Source organism: Schistocerca nitens, chromosome 1 (genome assembly GCF_023898315.1).
Source record: "Schistocerca nitens isolate TAMUIC-IGC-003100 chromosome 1, iqSchNite1.1, whole genome shotgun sequence".
Taxonomy (NCBI): Eukaryota; Metazoa; Arthropoda; class Insecta; order Orthoptera; family Acrididae; genus Schistocerca; species Schistocerca nitens.
The window spans coordinates 191,632,393-191,655,036 of record NC_064614.1 but is presented as its reverse complement, the minus strand read 5'-3'; the positions used below and the strand labels follow the sequence as shown (position 1 = coordinate 191,655,036).

General features: G+C 44.2%; 1 protein-coding gene across 1 annotated transcript in view; it reads left to right on the top strand.

The window, feature by feature from the left end:
* Window positions 1-22,644, top strand: part of LOC126245300 (solute carrier organic anion transporter family member 74D-like) — a 100,973-nt gene that overhangs the window by 49,870 nt on the left and 28,459 nt on the right. The window contains exons 5-8 of the mRNA XM_049948303.1: window positions 4,240-4,413; window positions 9,640-10,003; window positions 13,842-13,989; window positions 15,671-15,864. Of these exons, the coding sequence (XP_049804260.1) occupies window positions 4,240-4,413; window positions 9,640-10,003; window positions 13,842-13,989; window positions 15,671-15,864 (880 nt within the window). The remainder of the gene's footprint in view (window positions 1-4,239; window positions 4,414-9,639; window positions 10,004-13,841; window positions 13,990-15,670; window positions 15,865-22,644) is intronic.

Sequence of the window (22,644 nt, the reverse complement as noted above, 5' to 3'; positions counted from 1 at the left end):
TGCCAAGACAATGTTCTGCAATGGCGGTTTTGCTCGGCTGTTGTAAACGTGTGTGCTGCTCAGTACACAAGTTCTGCATAGTACTGATAGTCTTACCAATATACGAGATGCCACGACTGCATGGAGTACGGTAGACACCTGTCTTAAACCGTCAGCATACGGACGAATTAGCTAACATTCACGTGGCGCTCTACGTGTTTTGTGACGTTTCTTCCGGATATTTCACGATGTGGAGCCATTTCGTCACATGAAACACCAAATAATTTATACGATATTTCGGAGAATTGTCATGTAGAGCAGAACCAATAAGAAGCAAGAACGCTCCCTACGGCAAAAGCAGAAATCTTGAGGCCCACGGAAAGAGGAAGCAAGACACCCTATTGTAGTTGTCTTGTTCAGCAGAAGCCCATATACGGTAGGTTTTATATTATACTTTCCACCCCATACTGTTACTAAGCAGCAGCACACTGAATGATTCTAAGACGAATCGTTATTGGTACGATTTGTTGTAATAACACTATGGAAAACGTCATATTGGCGTTTACAGAATATTCGTATTTAGTTGTCATCACGTTGTACACTGAAGCGCCAAAGAAATTGGTATAGGCATGCGTATTCAAATACAGAGATATTTAGACAGGCAGATTGCGGCGCTGCACCCTGATCTTCGATGATCTTCTCTCCGTTCTCAAGGAACAGAGGGACAGAGTTTATGCTATCTCATCCGTTGATTATTAATTTGGCTATCCATAATTTCTGACTTCGGTCACCTTTGGTTTGTAATGGCGCTAGTGTTTACAGTGTGTGTGTGTGTGTGTGTGTGTGTGTGTGTGTGTGTGTGCTACCTTCCCGTAGTTTCTCTGAAAACCGAGGTTTTAAAGTCCCTTGTACAGCGCTTACTTGCTACCGTTTAGCCTTGAAAATGGCAAGACGTGCTCTTGTCGAAATATCGGCAGTTGTCGACAACGTGACCCGACTGCATTTCATTAAGTTCTACGATTCTCAAAGCAGATTTTTATCTTCTATGAGGTTTCGGGATTGCAGTCGGATAATATTGACTTCTTGCCACAATATTTCGGCTGGAAAGCGTCCAGCCATCTTCAGGTGAGTGTCCGCCACTGGAGACTACTAGTTTTTTTTTCTTTCTTTATCTCTATTTAATGCCCCTGCCCCATGTGGGCAGGGTGGGATGGCAGCGGCAGAATTCGCCGCTGGTCAGACAAGAGACTGTATAAAATAAAACCTTACAGTTTAAATAATAAAAGACTGGGATAAAATATTAAGTTTCCACACGAAAAGGGGGTACAATGGGTGTTAAAATATACAAAAAAAGAAAAAGAGTAGTTTCACGAGGCATGTTTACATAAAATCCACATATAATTAAAATGATACTCGTCGAAGACGTAGCACATAAACCCTGGCGGCACGAAGAGCACAATTAAAAAACGGCGTCACAGTAGTGGCAGTCATACGGGACGGCGACACTGAACACACACTGCACGTATGTTACATGCATGGCGGGCACCAAAACACGACCAAGTAACTGGATTAAAATTGGAAGGACCTTCCAAGGGAGGGGAGGCCAGAGGGGAAGGAGAGTGGAAAGAGAGAAGTGAGATCGGCGGAAAGGAGCGCAAAGACTGGGAAAGGAGAAGTGAGAAGGACAGGGAGGAGGAGGGAGGAAACAGCACAGGGAAGGGGGAAGGGGAGGCATCCCTAGGGAGGAGGGGAGGGGAAGAGGAGGGTTACAGTTGGAAGAAAGGATAAATATCGGGGCGAAGTACATCATCGGGGACGGGAAGACGGAAGTTTCTTTGGGAGAGGATGTGGAGATGGAGAGTGGGTGGGACACATCCGTAGGGGCGCGGCAGCAGACGGAGAGTGAAGAGGAAAGGAGACACCAGGGTGTGAGGGGCATCGAGGTGGTGGCTGGTGTAGAGGATACGGACGTGTTCAAGGAAAAGTGGAAGGGGATGGGAGGTTCCTCGTGGGGAACGGGAGATGGATGCAGAAAGCGAGATGGAGCGCATTGTGTTCAAGGATTTGGTGGGCTTTATAGAATATAGGAATTTAGGAGGGGGAAGACGATGTCGGCTTCATAGCAAAAATTGGCGCGGAAACGCATGCGCACTGGCGGCCGTCTAGGAGCGTCCTCTACCAAAATCCGCGCCCTCTGCAAAAACCGTTCCATCTGCGGCGCGGAGGCACATGCATGAAGACGAAACTACATGACCGCCTCTGTCGGCGTGCGCGCTCGTGTCGCTAAAACCAAACGTCAGACGTCCTCAGACGTGTCATTATGAATAAAATGTTTTCTCTCAGAAGAAATTAAGGAGCTCACTGGGTCCTAAGCCATGCCCAGCTGAAAGCCGCCGACCCAATTTATGAGATTTTGTGCTTGCCGTATTTCCACAGATTCTTTAATTACTGAGTCCCAAAGGGATCTCGCCGGGGTCAAGATTTTTGTGGCAGGATGACCCACATAATGTCATGTGCTAATACAATGATCAGCTACGGCCAACTTACTGGGCTGCGAACGGCGAGTGTGGAGCTCATATTCAAAGTACCTTTCATGCACTGTCCATATCATCTGATGCATGTAAGCTTTGCCCAACAGGCAAGGAATTTTTCAAAAAAATGGCTGTGAGCACTATGGGACTTAACATCTGAGGTCATCAGTCCCCTAGAACGTAAAGCTACTTAAACCTAACTAACCTAAGGACATCACATACATCCATACCCGAGGCAGGATTCGAACCTGCGACAGTAGCGGTCACGCGGTTCCAGACTGAAGCGCCTGAAACCGCTCGACCACAAGGAATTTTGCAAATTCCGGCCTTCCGCAGACATGGATCGTCCTTTACCGAACCGAGGAAGGCACCAATCTTCACCGATGACCAGAATACTATTTTAACTTGATGTTTTCTTAGGATCCAGCCTACTTTAGACGAAAGGTTGCCGACGTATGTAAGGAACGCCCTAGACCTGAACATCTCCTTATCTTCTTGGTGTTGTGGGTGGTCACGTTTGTTCCTCACAAGGGAACCTCCCCATCGCACCCCCCTCAGATTTAGTTATAAGTTGGCGCAGTGGATAGGCCTTGATAAACTGAACACAGATCAATTGAGAAAACAGGAAGAAGTTGTGTGGAACTGTGAAAAAATAAGCAAAATACACAAACTGAGTAGTCCATGGACCACATGGGCAACATCACGACAGTGTGAGCTCAGGAGCGGCGTGGTCCAGTGGTAGCGTGAGCGGCTGCAGTACGAGTGGTCCTTGGTTCAAGTCTTCCCTCGAGTGAAAATTTTACTTTCTTTATTTTTGCATAGTTATTATCTGTCCGTTCGTTCACTGACGTCTCTGTTCACTGTAATAAGTTTAGTGTCTTTGTTTTGCGACCGCATCGCAAAACCGTGCGATTAGTAGACGAAAGGACGTGCCTCTCCAATGGGAACCGAAAACATTTGATCGCAAGGTCATAGGTCAACCGATTCCTCCACAGGAAAACATGTCTGATATATTCTATACGACATTGGTGACGGCATGTGCGTCACATGACAGGAATATGTTGTCGACCCACCTAACTTGTACACTTGGCGAATGGTTAAAAAGATTCTTCTACCTTGCCCGATTTAGGTTTTCTTGTGGATGTGATAATCACTCCCAAAAAAGTGATGAAAACATAAGAGTTTGTCACATAAACTGAAAATAAAAAATTAAAATTTTCACTCGATGGAAGATTTGAACCAAGGACCTTTCGTTCCGCAGCTTCTCACGTTACCACGAGACCACAGCGCTCCTGCGTTCGTAATGTCATAGATATTGCATATCTTCCCATGAACTACTCAGTTTGTATATTTTGCTTATTTTTTCACAGTTCCACAAAACTTCTTCCTGTTTTCTCAATTGATCTGTGTTCAGTTTTTCGAGGCCTATCCACTGTGCCGACTTATAACTAAATCTGAGGGGGGTGCGATGGGGAGGTTCCCTTGTCAGTAGCGCTATGCTAACCTGATATTATCTATTGGATAAAATAGGTGGCTCACCAAGACATCCAAAAGGCAGTCCCAACGAGAGCTCAGAGGTAGAGCTGGATGTTTTGCATTGGAAAATCATTCTTCTATCTGTCGGGAAGGGCTACGAACAACAATAGGTTGCCGCTATGTATCTGTACAGCGCAGCAAAACTGTTTGCCGACTGCGGCGACTGGAGCGAGCTGGCTGTTTGCTGTTGCAGGGTGGATCATCATGGCGGGCGTGCTGTTCGTGATGTCGACGCTGACCGGCATGTTCCCCAAGCAGCTGCCGCGGGCCGCCGTGCGCCGCCTCATCGAGCAGGAGAGGCTGAAGGCGCAGGGCGACAAGGAGGCGCTGAGGGCGGCGCAGCAGCCGCACCGGACGTCGCTCTCAGGTGAGCCGCCCTTCACTCACTGGTCGCAGCTGGCGAAAACAGAGGCCTGTTCACCTCGGTACATCACTGAGGCGGCAGTGATTCCGTTTACACCAAAGTGCGAGGTTTTTCACGTGTGACTGAAGCACTATGTCCGACATTGAGCGGTAACCCATACACCTACAGGTTGTTGCGTGTGTTCATCGCATGGCGCTCCGGCACGGTTCTCGAACACAACGGCAGGTGTTGCATCGCGAAGATCCTAGTAAGTCGTTAAGCCATGTAACACTTCGAAACAGCCCTTACGCTGGGGGTCACAAGATTTATTCCCACCCTTTATATCACTGTGGAACGAAGTTGCGGTGACTGATGCATGACATAATGAAGTGGACTAGGAACGAACTACAGCTGGTACTACGAGTACGCCGGCCGTTGTGGCTACGGTCGCAGGTTCGAATCCTGCCTCGGGCATGGATGTTGGGGGGGTTGTTCTGGGGGAGGAGACCAGACAGCGAGGTCATCGGTCTCATCGGATTAGGGAACGATGGGGAAGGATGTCGGCCGTGCCCTTTCAAAAGAACCATCCCGGAATTTGCCTGGAGCGATTTAGAAAAAAAACGAAAAACCTAAATCAGGATGGCGGGACGTTGGATTGTACCGTCGTCCTTCCGAATGCGACTCCAGTGTGCTAACCGCTGCGCTCGCTCGATGGCATGGATGTATGTGATGTCCTTAGGTTAGTTACGTTTAAATAGTTCTAAGTTCTAGGGGACTGATAACCTCAGAAGTTGTCCCATAGTGTTCAGAGCCATTTGAACCATTTTTACTACTAGTACAACAAATGGTTCAAATGGCTCTGAGCACTATGGGACTCAACTTCTGAGGTCATTAGTCCCCTAGAACTTAGAACTAGTTAAACCTAACTAACCTAAGGACATCACACACATCCATGCCCGAGGCAGGATTCGAACCTGCGACCGTAGCAGTCGCGCGGTTCCGGACTCAGCGCCTAGAACCGCTAGACCACCGTGGCCGGCACTAGTACAACAACCGTGAAAAATTGTGTCAACTTAAGAGTCTTTTAATCTGAGTGGCTACCGTCGTAGAAGGTGATTATCCTCAGATCAGGGCGTCAAATCCTGCAATTTCATTATTTAATTCTTTCTTTCTTTCTTTCTTTCTTTCTCGGGGCTTTGTCCCGCTCCAACGCGGTGTCGGCTGTGTTATGACGGATTTGGCAGTGTTATTTGCAGAGGGTGGTCGGATGGCCATCCTGCCGCCACCCCGACCCCGTGTGACGGAAGTAGTGTACCCCAGCTGTCTGCGTCTAGTGTAAGTCATGAAACAGTGCGAACGTTTTCAAATGTCTGTGAGTCGTGTAACTGAGGCGGAACTTGGGGACCAGCCCGGTATTCACCTAGCGGTCTGTGGAAAACCGCCTAAAAACCACATACAGGCTGGCCAGGATAACGGCCCTCGTCGTTAATCCACCGGGCGGATCCGATCCGGGGCCGGCGCGCCTACCCGAGTCCAGGAAGCAGCGCATTAGCGCCCTCGGTTACCCCGGCGGGTTCATTATTTAATTATTAATACTGAATATTTCAGGTTTCTTTTATAATCATAGGGAAAAACTTCTCAATAATAAACTAAGCCGGCCGGTGTGGCCGTGCGGTTAAAGGCGCTTCAGTCTGGAACCGCGTGACCGCTACGGTCGCAGGTTCGAATCCTGCCTCGGGCATGGATGTGTGTGATGTCCTTAGGTTAGTTAGGTTTAATTAGTTCTAAGTTCTAAGCGACTGATGACCTCAGAAGTTAAGTCGCATAGTGCTCAGATCCATTTGAATAATAAACTTTCACCAAGTTGTCAAAACTTCATTTTTATATTAATTTTTGGAGTATATTTGAAAAATGAAACGGAGCCAAATCACTTCCTGGGCCATCAGCTTACCGTCGAATGACAGTCTAGGGAAGCGATTCATGTAATCCATCTCAGTAGCTAGTTGTGCTACAAACGTGCTAGTAATACGACGAACAGTACATTCGAATGGATGTCTGTGTACATACAAGATCGCGCCTACGCAAGCAGAACAATTGAGCTTAGGATGAGTAATTTGATTTGTGAAATATGTACGACAGTTTTTACAATCTTAATTAGTGTACAACGATTTTATTTGTGGATAATGAGCATGATTAGTTATTTCATGTGTGTCTTATACTGAGGTGAGAAATGTCTTGGTATAACGATATGCACTTACAGGGATGGCGGTAGTATCGTGTACACAAGATATAAAAGGGCAGTGCATTGGCGGAGCTGTCATTTTTATTCAGGTGATTTCATGTGAAAAGGTTTACGACGTGGTTATGCTTGCATGACTGAATTAACAGATGTTGAACACCGAATAGTAGTTGGACCTAGACGCACTGGACATTCCATTTTAGAAATCGTTAGGGAACTCAGTATTCGGAGATCCACAGTGTCTCGAGTGTACCAGGAACACCAAATTTCAGGCTTTAGATGTCACCATGGACAACGCAGTGGCCGACTGCCTTCACTTAACAACCGAGAGCGACGGTGCCTACGTAGAGTTGTCAGTGCTAAGAGGCAAGCAGCACTGGGTGAAAAAACCGTAGAAAACATTGTAGGAGGTACGACGAATGTATCCGTTAGGACAGTGCGGCGAAATTTGGCGTTAATCGGCTATGGCAGTAGACGCAAGACGCGAGAGCCTTTGCTAAGAACACATCGCCTACAGCGCCTCTCGTGGGGTCGTGACCAAATCGGTTGGACCCTAGACAACTGGAAAACTTTGGCCTGCTCAGATGAGTTCCTTTTTCAGTTGTTAAGAACTGATGATGGAATGGACCGGGCACTCTGGTCCAACTGCACTACGCAAGGTGTTGGTGGTTCCATAATGGTGTGGGCTGTGTTTACAGGGTGTTTCAAAAATGACCGGTATATTTGAAACGGCAATAAAAACTAAACGAGCAGCGATAGAAATACACCGTTTGTTGCAATATGCTTGGGACAACAGTACATTTTCAGGCGGACAAACTTTCGAAATTACAGTAGTTACAATTTTCAACAACAGATGGCGCTGCAAGTGATGTGAAAGATATAGAAGACAACGCAGTCTGTGGGTGCGCCATTCTGTATGTCGTCTTTCTGCTGTAAGCGTGTGCTGTTCACAACGTGCAAGTGTGCTGTAGACAACATGGTTTATTCCTTAGAACAGAGGATTTTTCTGGTGTTGGAATTCCACCGCCTAGAACACAGTGTTGTTGTAACAAGACGAACTTTTCAACGGAGGTTTAATGTAACCAAAGGACCGAAAAGCGATACAATAAAGGATCTGTTTGAAAAATTTCAACGGACTGACAACGTGACGGATGAACGTGCTGGAAAGGTAGGGCGACCGCGTACGGCAACCACAGAGGGCAACGCGCAGCTAGTGCAGCAGGTGATCCAACAGCGGCCTCGGGTTTCCGTTCTCCGTGTTGCAGCTGCGGTCCAAATGACGTCAACGTCCACGTATCGTCTCATGCGCCAGAGTTTACACCTCTATCCATACAAAATTCAAACGCGGCAACCCCTCAGCGCCGCTACCATTGCTGCACGAGAGACATTCGCTAACGATATAGTGCACAGGATTGATGACGGCGATATGCATGTGGGCAGCATTTGGTTTACTGACGAAGCTTATTTTTACCTGGACGGCTTCGTCAATAAACAGAACTGGCGCATATGGGGAACCGAAAAGCCCCATGTTGCAGTCCCTTCGTCCCTGCATCCTCAAAAAGTACTGGTCTGGGCCGCCATTTCTTCCAAAGGAATCATTGGCCCATTTTTCAGATCCGAAACGATTACTGCATCACGCTATCTGGACATTCTTCGTGAATTTGTGGCGGTACAAACTGCCTTAGACGACACTGCGAACACCTCGTGGTTTATGCAAGATGGTGCCCGGCCACATCGCACGGCCGACGTCTTTAATTTCCTGAATGAATATTTCGATGATCGTGTGATTGCTTTGGGCTATCCGAAACATACAGGAGGCGGCGTGGATTGGCCTCCCTATTCGCCAGACATGAACCCCTGTGACTTCTTTCTGTGGGGACACTTGAAAGACCAGGTGTACCGCCAGAATCCAGAAACAATTGAACAGCTGAAGCAGTACATCTCATCTGCATGTGAAGCCATTCCGCCAGACACGTCGTCAAAGGTTTCGGGTAATTTCATTCAGAGACTACGCCATATTATTGCTACGCATGGTGGATATGTGGAAAATATCGTACTATAGAGTTTCCCAGACCGCAGCGCCATCTGTTGTTGAAAATTGTAACTACTGTAATTTCGAAAGTTTGTCTGCCTGAAAATGTACTGTTGTCCCAAGCATATTGCAACAAACGGTGTATTTCTATCGCTGCTCGTTTAGTTTTTATTGCCGTTTCAAATATACCGGTCATTTTTGAAACACCCTGTACATGGAAAGGACGGAGTCGTCTGGTCTAACTGGACCAATCACTGAGTGGAACTGTTTACGCGGCTACTTGTACTCCCATTTGCAGCCATTCATGGACTTCACGTTCTCAAACAACGATGACATGTCATCGGGCCACAATTTTTCACGATTAGTTTGAAGAACGAATGGAAAATTCGGCGAATGATTTGGCCATCCACATCGCCCGATATGAATCCCATCTAACGTTTATGGGACATAATCGAGAGGTCCGTTCGTGCAGAACATCCATTACTGGCAACACATACGCAATTGTGGACGGCTATGGAGGCAGCATGACTCAGTATTTCTGTAGGAGACTTCCAGCGGCTTGTTGAGTCCACGCCACGTCTAATTATTGCACTGCGTCTGGCAGAAGGAGGTCCAATACGATATTTGGATGTATCCCATGACTTTTTTCACCTCAGTGTAACGTGTAACTCACTTTTTCAAGTCCTCTAGTATATGGGGCACATATCTTTAGATGTGTTCAGTGTGAGAAAATGTTTAAGGACCAGTAAATCAACAATTACATTCTGTACATCTCTGAGTAACATGGACGGACGAAGTAAGTACCGTTTTCTCCTTACTTTGCTCCTACTGTCTGCGGCTTGCTCAATACAATAAGCACGTCAAGACCATAGGTCCTACTATGCGTTCGTGAGGTACATCATATTCAAAACGTGATAGCTAAATCTATCAACAGTAATATAGCTATAAAGCTGTTACTTGCTTCTCGTGTACCCAACAGACATGGTGAAGACTTTCTGGCGGTTGCTGAGAAACGCGACGCTGATGTGCAACAACCTGGCGGGCATCTTCTACTTCGTGGGCTACGCGCCGTACTGGATCTTCATGCCCAAGTACATCGAGACGCAGTTCCGGCAGTCGGCCAGCGTCTCGAGCCTGGTGACGGGCACGGTGGGGCTGCTGTTCTCGGCCGTGGGCATCCTCACCTCGGGGCTGGTCATCTCCAAGTTCCGGCCGCGCGCGCGCTACCTGGCCGCCTGGAACGTGCTCGTGGGCATCATCACCGTCATGGGCATGATCTCCTACGTCTTCCTCGGCTGCAACACCAGCGAGGACACGCACAAGACCTTGCTGCCCACTGGAGAGTGAGTGAGCCCATTTATCATTTCCTTGAGCTGTACTGTAAGTCGCTAAGTGCTCAGGTGGGTGCCAGACTCTGGGTACGTACTTAGGCGGATATTGAGGATTTTTTCTGTCAGTTGCTGCGTCTTTCACCTTTGATTTGTACAGTTGAGAAACGTCAAGTTCCAACGTGGTTAGGGGTCCACGTTAAGCAGATAACTGGTTAGGTACGTCATTTCGAAGTTCAGAGGAAGGAAAGGGCATACTGCTTACAACAGAATCATGTCTGCTGAACCACAGTAATATTCAAGCAAACAATAGGTTTGATGACAGCTTTATTTTATGGTGAAATATTGCGGTACAAATTCACTTCTATTTGAGAGCAAAATGTTCTGTTTTTTTTAGACCACGACAATTTCCTCTTTTAATTGTTCAACAAATTTCATGTTTTGAGCCACTTTTAGGATTTTCTTTAGGAGTTTCGTAGTAGCCAAATGCTGACGGAGTGGGTTTAATACAGCCGAAAGTCGGCTTCGGGTTCTCGCGCGCTTTTCGCGAAGAAGTTGAACTGTAGTGTAAAAATCTCTCAGGCTGCCATTACCATGTCATCGGTATTTGGTTAGAGAGGGATGGCAGAAACTACAGATAGACTAAGAATTTTTGTAATTGTTGTGGTTTACATCAAAAGACTAGTTTGATTAGCCTGTGCAAACGTCTTCATCTCTGAATAACTACTGGAATCTACATCCTCTTCGACCTCCTTACTGTATTCATCTACGAGTCTCCCTCTACAGTTGTTGCCCGACACCTACCTCTACTACTAAGATGACTACTCCCTAATGCTTTAGGACGTGTCCTAATAACTGTTCATTTCCTTCAGTCAAATAGTGCTGTAAAATTCTTTTTCCCTCAGTTCGATCTATCCATATGATTTCCAGGAATTTTTCTGCAACACCACATTTCAAAAGCTTGTACTCTCTTCTAATCTGAACTGTTTATCGACAACGTTTCACTTCCGTACAGGGCTAACAATGTAGACAAATAACTTCAGAAAAGACTTCCCAACACTTAAATTTGTGTTGAATATTAACAGATCCCTCATTTTCAGAAATGCGTTCTCTGTTATTACCAACCTGAATTTTTTATCCTCTCTACTTCGACAATCATCACTTATTTTGCAGCTCAAATAGTAAAAACTAATCTATTACTCCTATTATCTCATTTCTTAATTTAATTCTCTCAGCATCGCTTGATACATTTGACTAAATTCCATTACCTTTTTTTGCGTTTGTTGATGGTCATTCATAATCTACTTTCACTGTCCATTCCCTTCAACTGCTTTTTCAATTGCTTTTAATCAGTGTCATCAGGAATTCTCAATTTTTATTTCTTTCCCAGTACTTTAAATTCTTTTCCTAATTTCTCCTTAATTTTCTTTACTGGTTGCTCAATGTACAGGTTGAAGCTACAAATCTACTCGTTCCCATCTGAACCACTGCTTCGCTTTCATGTTGTTCGACTCTTATAACTTCAGTCTGGTTTCTGTACAAATCATAAATAACGTTTCGCACCCTGTATTTTGCCACTGTTTTCTTCAAAATTTCAAAGCGTGTAGTCCAATCAGCACCGTCAAAGCCTTCTCCAAAGCTATAAATATAGGTTCAGCTATAAATATGGGTTTATCTTTCCTCAGTCCATGTTCTAAGATAAGTTACACGGTCAGTATTGCCTCGCATGTTCCTACATTTCTCCGGAACCCAAACTGATCCTCCCCGACGTCGGTATCTACTGATCATTCCATTCTTCTGTATTTAATTCCTGTCACTGTCTTGCTACAATGACTTATTAGATTGATGGTTCCCAAACATTCACCTCCCGCTATCTCTGTAATCGGAATTGTTACATTCTTAATCCGAGGGTGATCCGCCTTTCTCACATATCATGCACACCACGACAAATAGTTTTGTGTTTGCGGGCTCTCCCAAGGATTCAGTAATTCTGGGGGAATGTTGTCTACCCAAAGGGACCTAATTTTCACTTCGCTCTTTCACTTCTGTGTCAATTTATTCTCGCAATACCTCTCGTCTCCTCTTCATATATTTCTTCTTCCATTTTCATAATATTGCCTTTATGTCATTTCCCGTTGGGTGATGGGCAGTACAAAAACAAAAATACGGCCAAGGCAGCTCCAAGAGAGTTGTTTACTGTCCCCACTATCCGTTGCATGCTAGCTGAAATCCATAAACCCTGGAGCCTGTAGCAGTAACATCCGTTGGAATTTGGCTCTTTCTAACAGATTTCGACGGCCTGTAATTACTACCTTAACGTAAATCTACATCGTGATAATAGAATTCATATTGCTCAGTCACTGAAGATTTAATGTTTTGCTTCAGATGTGTGGAGTGTTCATACAATTTAATACGATCTTTTATTACTGTTTGGAGAGCTCATTAGGCACGAGCATAGCTCGCGAAAGGCGACGTCCCGGGTTCTAGTAACGGTCTGACAAACATTCTCAAATTGCTGGGAAACTTTCTCCAACTTTTCTGAAAAATGAATATTCCAGAAGAATTTTATTTATCTGCCCCCCTCGTATGACCTCTAATTAAAGCTACCGTCCCGCCAGATCCTGAATAACGTCATTGACGTATGATCGGACTCGAGGAAACGTGAAGCTTACTCTTTCGTATCTTACATTTCCGGGTCGATTAACAACAAAATAATTGTCAGTTTTTATTGGTAGTAGCTATATTTACATCAGGTTAATTCAGTGCATAGCTTAGCCTCTACAGGTAAGTTATATTCATTATATCGATTGGTCATAACTTGGATGATTCTCATTTGGTGTCGGATCAAGTATATGCTGAATGCAATAGGTCTCCTGCGACAGACGGTTATTGTTGTTGTTGTTGTCTTCAGCCCGAGGACTGCTAAACCGGTGCATAATAAGAAAGTAATGAAAATGGTAAGTTTATGATAAGAAACCTGAATACGTGCTGTTTCAAGTCATTGCAAACGACAACTTAAGTTGGCGATGGTCAAAATGATCCCAAAGCACAAATACATGTACCCTAGTGAATACTGTTGTGTCCGTCTCAGTGGATTACACACTCGTAACACAATTAGTTAAACTTCAATAACTTTAGGAAATAATGTATGCCCAAAATTACCATCAACTTGGGCTTCATACCTACACTATAGATGTTATTCACTGTATTCAATAGGCATCAACGTGATCGTCGTAAATAACGTAACGTTCTCTGTAGACAACTGAGTTATACACCGACCGTCTAGAAAGTTCCAAGAGTCGTTTTATTTGTGGCGTATGAGTGACATGTACTCTGTAACTACGTGAGCTAACAGTTGTAAACAAAGGATGTGGATTCGACCAGTCAGTTGCGAGCAGGCAGTGTTCAGCAGTGGACGTGCGACCGTAGTGTGTCAGAGGTGTTGTATCAGAAATCGCGTTGGAGTATCGTTTCTAAATTTAGTGTTTAAGATATTCTTCAGAAAGTTTTTAAGAAGAGATAAGTGTGTGCAAATTTTGTCACCTTGATTCCCGAAAAAGAAGAACGACGCGTGCACGCCTACCGCGACTTGACTGATACACGGAAAGCAAACGGTTGTTTTGTGAATCGTCACGGGTAGCGAGATTTGATGTTATCCTTACGAACCTGCCACACAACGATAAAGTGCGCAACCTGAAATTAAGCTTCAACTATCTGACGACACGCCAAAGAACGGCTTCTCTGGCAGTTTCGCGTGGTTTAATGACCGTTTATGCATTGTACACCTGAAGCATTAAAACCGTCATAGTAACTATGTAGGTGGGCAGGCTTTTGAGCGGGACGCTGTTGACAGGCTGTCGACGCTAACGGAGTGCAACGCGGCGTGCCACTGCGACTACGTCACGTACTCCCCGGTGTGCACCGCCGACGGCCGCGCCAGCTTCGTGTCCGCATGCCACGCCGGCTGCCTCTCCTCCTACGTCAACGACAACGGCACCAGGGTGAGTTCCGCACACCACTGACCGCCGCCGGACGCCTCCATCTATGCACATGTCTTTAATGACAAGAATTTGTAGTCGTCTGTCTAAGCACTGGTTTGATATCTCCTTCTTTTACCTTCTGTCTCCTGGTTAACTCTTCAACTTTTCAAATATTTTACTGCCTGCGTCTTCAGTTGTGCATTGTACATACTATCTCGACGCCAAAGAAACGAGACTGCCCGTTTAACTGGGAAATTACACGTAAGAGCAGAAAAAATGACCACCGCGACAATTAAATTCTCCTCGTGGTGTTTCGGGCACGTGACGTGGTAAGCAGAGCAGATTCGAATGGGGTATCATCCTAGCGACTACACGGGCCGGAAATAGTGAAATCTACCGACATAAGCGACTACGGCAAAGGGTAGATCGTCATGCCATGGTGCCTACGAACAACCATCTGGGCTGAGCTGTTCGGCTACCGGCGTGCTTCTGTCGTAATCGTCGCTGTAAAGTGGTTGAAAGCACAAGTATCTTCTGAGATACACCGTTTAGTGCATATTGTTGAACGTGGAGATCCATAGCAGATCACCCCTACGTATTCCCAAGACCCAACGACATCAACAATTACGATTGCAGTGGACACGAGATCATTGAAATTGAACAGTGAATCAATGGAAACTTGTTGCCTGGTTCGATGACCCACTTTTATTGTTACTCTAGGTCCATGGTCGTGTCCGCATACGCCGTCATTCAGGTTAAAGGCTGCCTGAAACATCCATCGCATCACGGACGTGGGCAGTTTCATGTTTTCCGTTAGACATTTGGTAGTACTCGAGGGCACCATGGCAGCGATGAATTACGGGAGGTGTTTCGTCAGGCTTGATGCGTTCCGCGACGACGATGGCATCTTCCGGAAGGCTAACTGTCCCTGTCACAAGGTCAGAATCATGCTGCCGTGATTTGAGTAGCATGATACTGAACTCACGCTATTGTCTTGGCCACAAAGTTCGCCTGATCTGTACCAGATAGGCTACATCTAGGGCAGTCTCGGGCGCCGGTTCCGCGCTCACAAACTACCGACCTCGTATGTTACCTGACGTGCATGACCTATATGTAAACATCTGATACCGCGTACTTCCAGAAACCTATCAGGAAGTTATTGAGTCAATACGAGCCAGAACCGCTGCTACAATGCGTTCCAAAGCTGGACCAACACCCTTTTAAGCACGTCTTGGCTCACCGGTGTATTTGTCGTGGTATAGGAGTGACATGTGCAACTTGTGGAAATAACTTCCGCCATTTCTGTTTAGCTGTTTCTTATGAACATGTTCCTAACGATGCTTCGAGAAATAACGTGCGAGATCAATGTCTCCAGTTCCAAGGTCAAAGGATTTTCTTATTACCACAGAGCACTCGCCGTCGATCCTAAGTTTTTCCCTGTTGCCTCCGATAATAGCTTTCACTGATCGATGAACAAGCATAAAACGAATAAAGCTAAAGAAAAGTGTTTACCACTATAATCACTGTACCCTTCAACCACCTGTGTACCGTGTTAGCACAAAAAAAAAAAAAAACGACAAACACGACACCGTATAAATGTTTGTAGCTAGGTATCATTTCTGTTTCTGGTTTACAATGTTTCTTGGAGGAAAAGAGTTGGTGATGTCTTCAGTCGTAGAGAAGCTTGTAATGTCCACCGCAGGTGTTCAGTGACTGCTCGTGCGTGCCGCGAGTCGGCGTCAACGGATCGCTTATCTCCGAGAGCGGTGGCGAGGTGCTGCAGGGGGCGTGCCCCGTCGACTGCATGCGGCCCTTCATCATCTTCCTGTGCACCGTCTGCCTACTCAAGTTCGTCGGATCGACCGGACGCGCCTCCAACTTCCTCGTCTCCGTCAGGTAAGCCACGATACGAGGTCATTGGCAAAATGATGGCTGATGCTCAGTCGAGTGAATAGCTAGCTGACGTTTGGGAGAGACGGCACTGTAGCTGCTAGAGTAATGAAAATTATATAATTTATATTTATGGCGTCATAGCAAGGAGATGCGTGAAAAACTAGCTTTTGCTAGTGGAGCACGGTAAAACTTCAGCAGCAAGGATGACTTATTAATTGATTACTTCTTATTACTAACTAATTTCGCAACACACTTTGCAGAAAGTGTTTCTATAAATTACTGAATGTGACTGCAAAATTGTATCATTTTACGACACACAGTTCAGGAGATATAACGACGAAAATGTAGAGATGTGTGAAAAACTAGCTTTTGCATAAAATGGAGCGTAACTTGCGCAGACTATATTAATCCAATGTTTAATAGTGATAACACTTAACGACTTTGCACTTTAATTTTAAACATTATTTCAAACATTTTATAAACTCTTTCTCACTGACATACTTTACGTCAAATGTTCAACACATTAACTCATTTGTAAAGTAATCTTATAGCTATTTCATAAATGGGAGTTCGAGTCTTTAAAGAATTTGGGGGAGTACTTCACCGTTTGTAAAAAGTGCAAGAATTACAAATGTTACTGGTCCAACACTGTTGTTGTTGCTGTCTCCCTCTACGATTTTTACCCCCCAGACTCCCTCCAGTACTAAACTGGTGATCCCTTGATGTCTTAGAATGTGTCCTATCAACCTAGCTCTTGTTCATGTCAAGGTGTGCCACAAATTTCTTGTCTCTCCAATTCTAATCAGTACTTCTTCATTAGTTACGTGATCGACCCATCTATTCTTCAGCATTCTTCTGTAGCACCACATTTCGAAAGCTTCTATTCTCTTTTAACTAAACTCTTTATCGTCCATGTTTCACTTCCATATATGGCTACACTTCAGACAAATACCTTCAGGAAAAACTTCCCAACGCTTAAATCCAGCCGGCCGGAGGGTCCGAGCGGTTCTAGGCGCAACAGTCTGGAACCGCGCGACCGTTACGGTCGCAGTTTCGAATCCTGCCTCGGGTATGGATGTGTGTGATGTCCTTAGGTTAGTTAGGTTTAAGTAGTTCTAAGTTCTAGGGGACTGATGACCTCAGATGTTAAGTCCCATAGTGCTCAGAGCCATTTGAACCATTTTGCTTAAATCTATCGATGTTAACAAATTTCTCTTCTTCATAAATGCTTTTCTTATCACTGCCAGTCTACAATTTATATCCTCTCTACTTCGGCCGTCATCAGTTGTTTTGCTACACAAATAGCAAAACTCATCTACTACTTAATGTAACTCGTTTCCTAATCTGATTTCCTTAGCATCACTTGATTTAATTCGACTACGTTCCATTATGCCTGTTTTGCTTTCGTTGATGTTTATCTTTTATCCTCCTTTCAAAACACTGTTCATTCCATTCAACTGCGCTTCCAGGTTCTTTGCTGTCTCTGACAAAATTGAAATGTCTTCAACAAACCTCAAAGTTTTTATTTCATCGGCCTGAATTATATATTAGCAACATGGCCAATAAATAATTCTTTGAATTTTCGTGAGTTCATGTGGACTGCACCCGTGGTCTAGGGGTTTAGTAAACAAAACGTCCTCGGTCCCGGGTTCGAAACCCACCACGGCTTAAATCTTGAATAATAATCTGTATTGGCGCCCGAAGACTTCCGGCATAAGAAGTCAACCTCATTCTGCCAACGGCCTTTTCAAAGAGGGTGGAGTAGGAGACAGAAGTTCAGGATACTCTCTTGTCCGTGGGGTAGGAAACTGCCCCTATTGGCAGAACAATCAGCAATGATCAATGTCATGAGGATGCAGAAGGGATTGGAAACCATTGCATGAAAGAGACATATCGTGTGTACATAGGGCATGTGGCTAGTAATTGAAAAAACGTGTCCTGATGATCTCTCCATTGGCAAAAGATTCCGGAATAGTCCCCAATTCGAATCTGCGGGAGAGGATTGGCAAGTGATAGGTGACCATGAGAAAAAGATGGAATAAGCAAAGAAAGGATAGCGTTCTATAAGTCGTGGCGTGGAATGTCACAAGCTTCAAAGTTTTAGGGAACCTAGAAAATATGAAAAGGGAAATGCAAATACTCAATCTACATATAGTAGGAGCCAGTGAAGTGAAATGGAAAGAAGACAAGGGTTTTTGGTCAGATGAACATAGGGTAAAATCAATAGAATCAGAAAATGGTATAATGAGAGCAGAACTTGTTATGAATAGGAAGGTAGGGCACAGTGTGTGTTACTATGAACAGTTCGGTGACAGGGGTGTTCTTATCAGAATCGACAGCAAACCAACCCCGATAACGACAGTTCAGGTGTATATGCCGACGTCGCAAGCTGAAGATAAAAGATAGAGGAAGTATAGTAGCGGAAGTGTAGTACAGTACCTAAAGGGAGATGAAAATCTAATAGCCATGGGGGACTGGAATGGAATTGTAGCGGGAGTCGAAGAAAAGATTACAGGAGAATATGGGCTTGGGACAAGGAATGAGAGACGAGAAAGACTGTCTGAGTTCTGTAGTAAATTCTAGCTAGTATTAGCAATTACTCTGTTCAAGAATTACAAGAGGAGGAAGAATAATAGGAAAAGGCCGGGTGATACCGGAGGAGTTCAGTTAGATTACATCATGGTCACACAGGGATTCCGAAATCAGTTACTGGATGGTAAGGCGTACCCAGAAGCAGATACTGATTGAGATCACAATATAGTAATGATGAAGAGTAGCCTGAAGTTTAAGAGATTAGTCATGAAGAGACAATATGCAAAGAAGTGGGGTAAGGAAGTGCTAAGCAATGAAGAGATACGCTTGAATATCTGTAAGGCTAAAAATACAGCAATAAGGAACCGCTCGTAGGCAGTACAGTTGAAAAGGAATGGACATCTCTAAAAAGAGCGCTCACGGAAGTTGGAAAGAAAAACATAGGTACAAAGAAGATAATTGCGAAGAAACCATGGGTAACAGAAGAAATATTTTAATTGGTCGATGGAAGAAGGAAGTACAAAAATGTTCAGGGGATTCAGGAGTACACAAATACAAGTCGCTGAGGAATGAAATAAATAGGAAGTGCAGGGAAGCTAAAACGAAATGGCTCCATGAAAAATGTGAAGAAATCGAAAAAGAAATTATTGTCAAAAGGACCGATTGAGCATATAGAAAAGTCGAAACAACCTTCAGTGAAATTAAAAGCAAGGGCGGCAACATTAAAACTGTAACGGGAATCCCACTGTCAAGTGCAGAGGAGACGGCAGATAGGTTGAAAGAGTACATTGAAGGCCTCCATGAGGGGGAATATTTGTCTGACACGATAAAAGAAGAAACATTAGTCGATTTAGAAGCGATAGGATATCCAGTATTAGAAATAGAATTTAAGAGAGCTTTGGAGGACTTAAGGGGAGCCGGAGGTGGTCAAATCCAAAAAATTACGTTTTTTTTTTTTTGCTACCGAAAATTAATTGGAACATTCCTCTTTAATGTAAACTTTGAATTATTGTTCTACTCGCCCTAGATGTGGAGTTATTACCATTCTCCCCCACGCCTGCAGAGGAAATGGGCGGCCGCTGAATGCATCTAACACCCTCTCGTGACTTCCTGGCGAACTGCTTGGGATTTTCTCGGCCTGTTACGCATACAGCGAGTGTGCAAAAGTTGGCTACATTGTTTTCTGTGACAAATATTACCCGTATTTCCTTACAGCTTACTCCTATTTTCCTCAGAATTTCGAACATCCTGCTCCATTTAATATTGTCGTACACTTTTGTTCTGGTTACGATGCCACGTTTTAGTAACCGTGTATATAAGAAGAGGAAGAACGTAGGGAAAAGAAAATTAACACTAATACCAAGTTGCGATACTACAATGAATAAGAGCGCGGAACATCGTCTCTTTGCTGTTTACCGTTTCGAATTAGTTCAGTGTTGCGCCTGTTGTTGGTAGTGTTATACTTCTTGTGTAAAGCGGGTAATATGCAGTATGTACAAGAATCAGTAGAGAACAATAAAACCAATTTTTCGTGACTTAGCACAGCCAGAATTGTTACACAAATGTCTACATGGAAAGACGCAGAATCCTAATGAGAGCGTAAACGATTTGATTTGGAAAGTGATTCCTAATAGGGTGTTTGTAAGCATAAAAACACTGCACTTTGGCATTCATGTTGCAATAGCAACCTACAACCAAGGGAACAGTGTGAAATGTGATGTTCTGAAGGCATTAGGATTTACAGCTGGGGTGAACACTGTACGAGCACTAAGAAATATTGACAGAGAAAGGATAAGAGGAGCAGAAAGAAGAGAAAGGCATATGAAGTATGATGGAACAACAGGCCAGAAAAGAAGACAGAAGAGGAAACTTTTGGAGGATGAAGAAGAAGACCCTGATAATCTATCCTATAGTGCAGGAATGTATTGAGAAACTTTGATAGCCATTTCCCGTGAATTAGAATTTTTCGAATATAAGGAAGATTTTCTCAAAATCCACTCAAGCTAGAGAGATGAAATTTTTATACAGCACTCCTAGTGGTCAAACTTACTTTGTAACACAGCCATTTGGCAATATGTTCATTAGTTTCATTTCAGTTTAATTATAAAGCAATTATTTGTAAAAAAATTGGGTCATTAATAAAAAAAATAATTGGAAGGAAACTAGAAAAGATACTCCAAAATCCCTCTGTCATAACTGCAATACTAAACCACTCTATATGTAAAAAAAAAATTCAAATTTTTCGATTTGGTAGTTTATTCACAAATGTTCCTCAAACTTAGTGATTTTAACATGGGCAGCATAGGCACCTCCGGCTCCCCTTAATATCAAATAAGCCAAAGGGATAAATAACACTCCACCAGGATTTCTAACATCATTGGGGAAGTGGCAACAAAACGACTATTCATGTTGGTGTGTATAATGCATGAATCTCGCGACATATCATCTGGCTTTTGGAAAAATATGATCCGCACAATTCTGAAGACTGCACGAACTGACAAGTTTGAGAATTATCGTACAATCAGGTTAACAGCTCATGCATCTAAGTTGCTGACATGAATAATATACAGAAGAACGGAAAAGAAAACTGAGGATGTGTTAGATGACGATCAGTTTGGCTTTAGGAAAGGTAAAGTCACCAGAAAGGCAATTCTCAGATTACGGTTGTTAATGGAAGCAAGGCTAAAGAAAAATCAAGACACGTTCATACGATTTGTCGACCTCGAAAAAGCGTTTGACAATGACAAACGCTGCAAGATGTTCAAAATTCTGTGAAAATAGGCATAGGCTGTAGGGAAATACTGGTAATATGCGATATGTACAAGAGCCAGTAGGGAACAAAAAGCTTGGAAGACCAAGAACGAAGTGCTCAGATTGAAAAGGGTGTAAAACATGGTAAATTACTGTGGATCCAACGATAGCGAGATGTTGACGACACTGAGGCTGTGACAGCAGGGGATAGAATGCCTACCTTCCCTTACTTTTGCAACCGGCTGCGACTGTTGCCCGTCATAGCGAGCAGTGTGACGTCACCTCTTGGGTTGCTGTCTGTCAACTATGCAGATCTAGCTGGTGATGGGTCTCAGCACATTTAAAAGCAAGCAAAGAGTGTAAGCGCTGCCTAATTATGCAAAATGTCTTTATGTTTGTCTAGCGATGTAAAACTGCTGATGGTTACCACGTCTGATGACTTTCATAGTTAGTGACACCCCAGATACATCCCGACCGCCATGATGGCAACTGTGAGAGAGAGCCGCACAGTGCTCGTCTGAGAGTCAGTGATAGGGTACAATGGACGAACGAGAACTCTGTCAAAGGGACAGAATCATTGCAAGCCAGAGGGGAGTAGGACTTGAAGTTTCTGGGAGAGATGAAGACAAACGAATTATTAGGCCAACTATGAAATACATTGGAAGGTAACATTTTTCTGCAAGTATCTGTCTTCTTATCGCGAGAAAAGAATAACTATTATTGCTAACACTCAATTCTAATGACAGAACTCAAACCCTTAGCTGGTCGCGTCCAGAGAAAGATTCGCATAGCACCTGGGACACGACAGACCTCTACTGTGGAAAACTTGAGAACAGGTGTGCGTCATATGAAACATTAGTACTACACTCGGTTGCAAGTCTGCAGAAGTCTTTTGTCACGAGAGTAAGCGACGGCAATGAGTCAGAGCCATTGCTCTTGTCCTGTCAAGCCGGCTGCATATCTTAGCACAGCGTGACGCAACCAGGAACCGTGCGATGGCGACCTCACCAACAAGCCAATCACTGTTTAATAATGACGTATTCTAAGATATCCCAGTACATCCACTTACCAGTGCTAAGTTTTCCTCGAAATCATAAATAAGCACCTTCCAAGAAAGGAGCCCTGAGATTTCTATTAATAGAATGGGCACTTCATTGTTTACTTGTTCCTCCTTGTTCTTTAAGTATGTTATTAGGTTCATTTTGAACACTTCAGAGCAATATATTAAGAAGTTTTGTAAGCTAGTCGAGTTATAAAATGGGTACGTCATTTGGAAATAAAAGCATTTATGATGTAGCTGACGCCACTTCGGGAACGTGAGTGCCAATACCACTGCCTGTTTAATTCATCAATTTCTCGTTTGACATCAGGAAGATGAGACGATATCACTGCAGTAAACGCTAACTGGATCACCGGACATCGAAGCCGGGACGTCTGCATTTGCTTACTGTTGAATCACAGATGCAATCCCAAAATAGAATAAATGTAGTTGGTCGATAA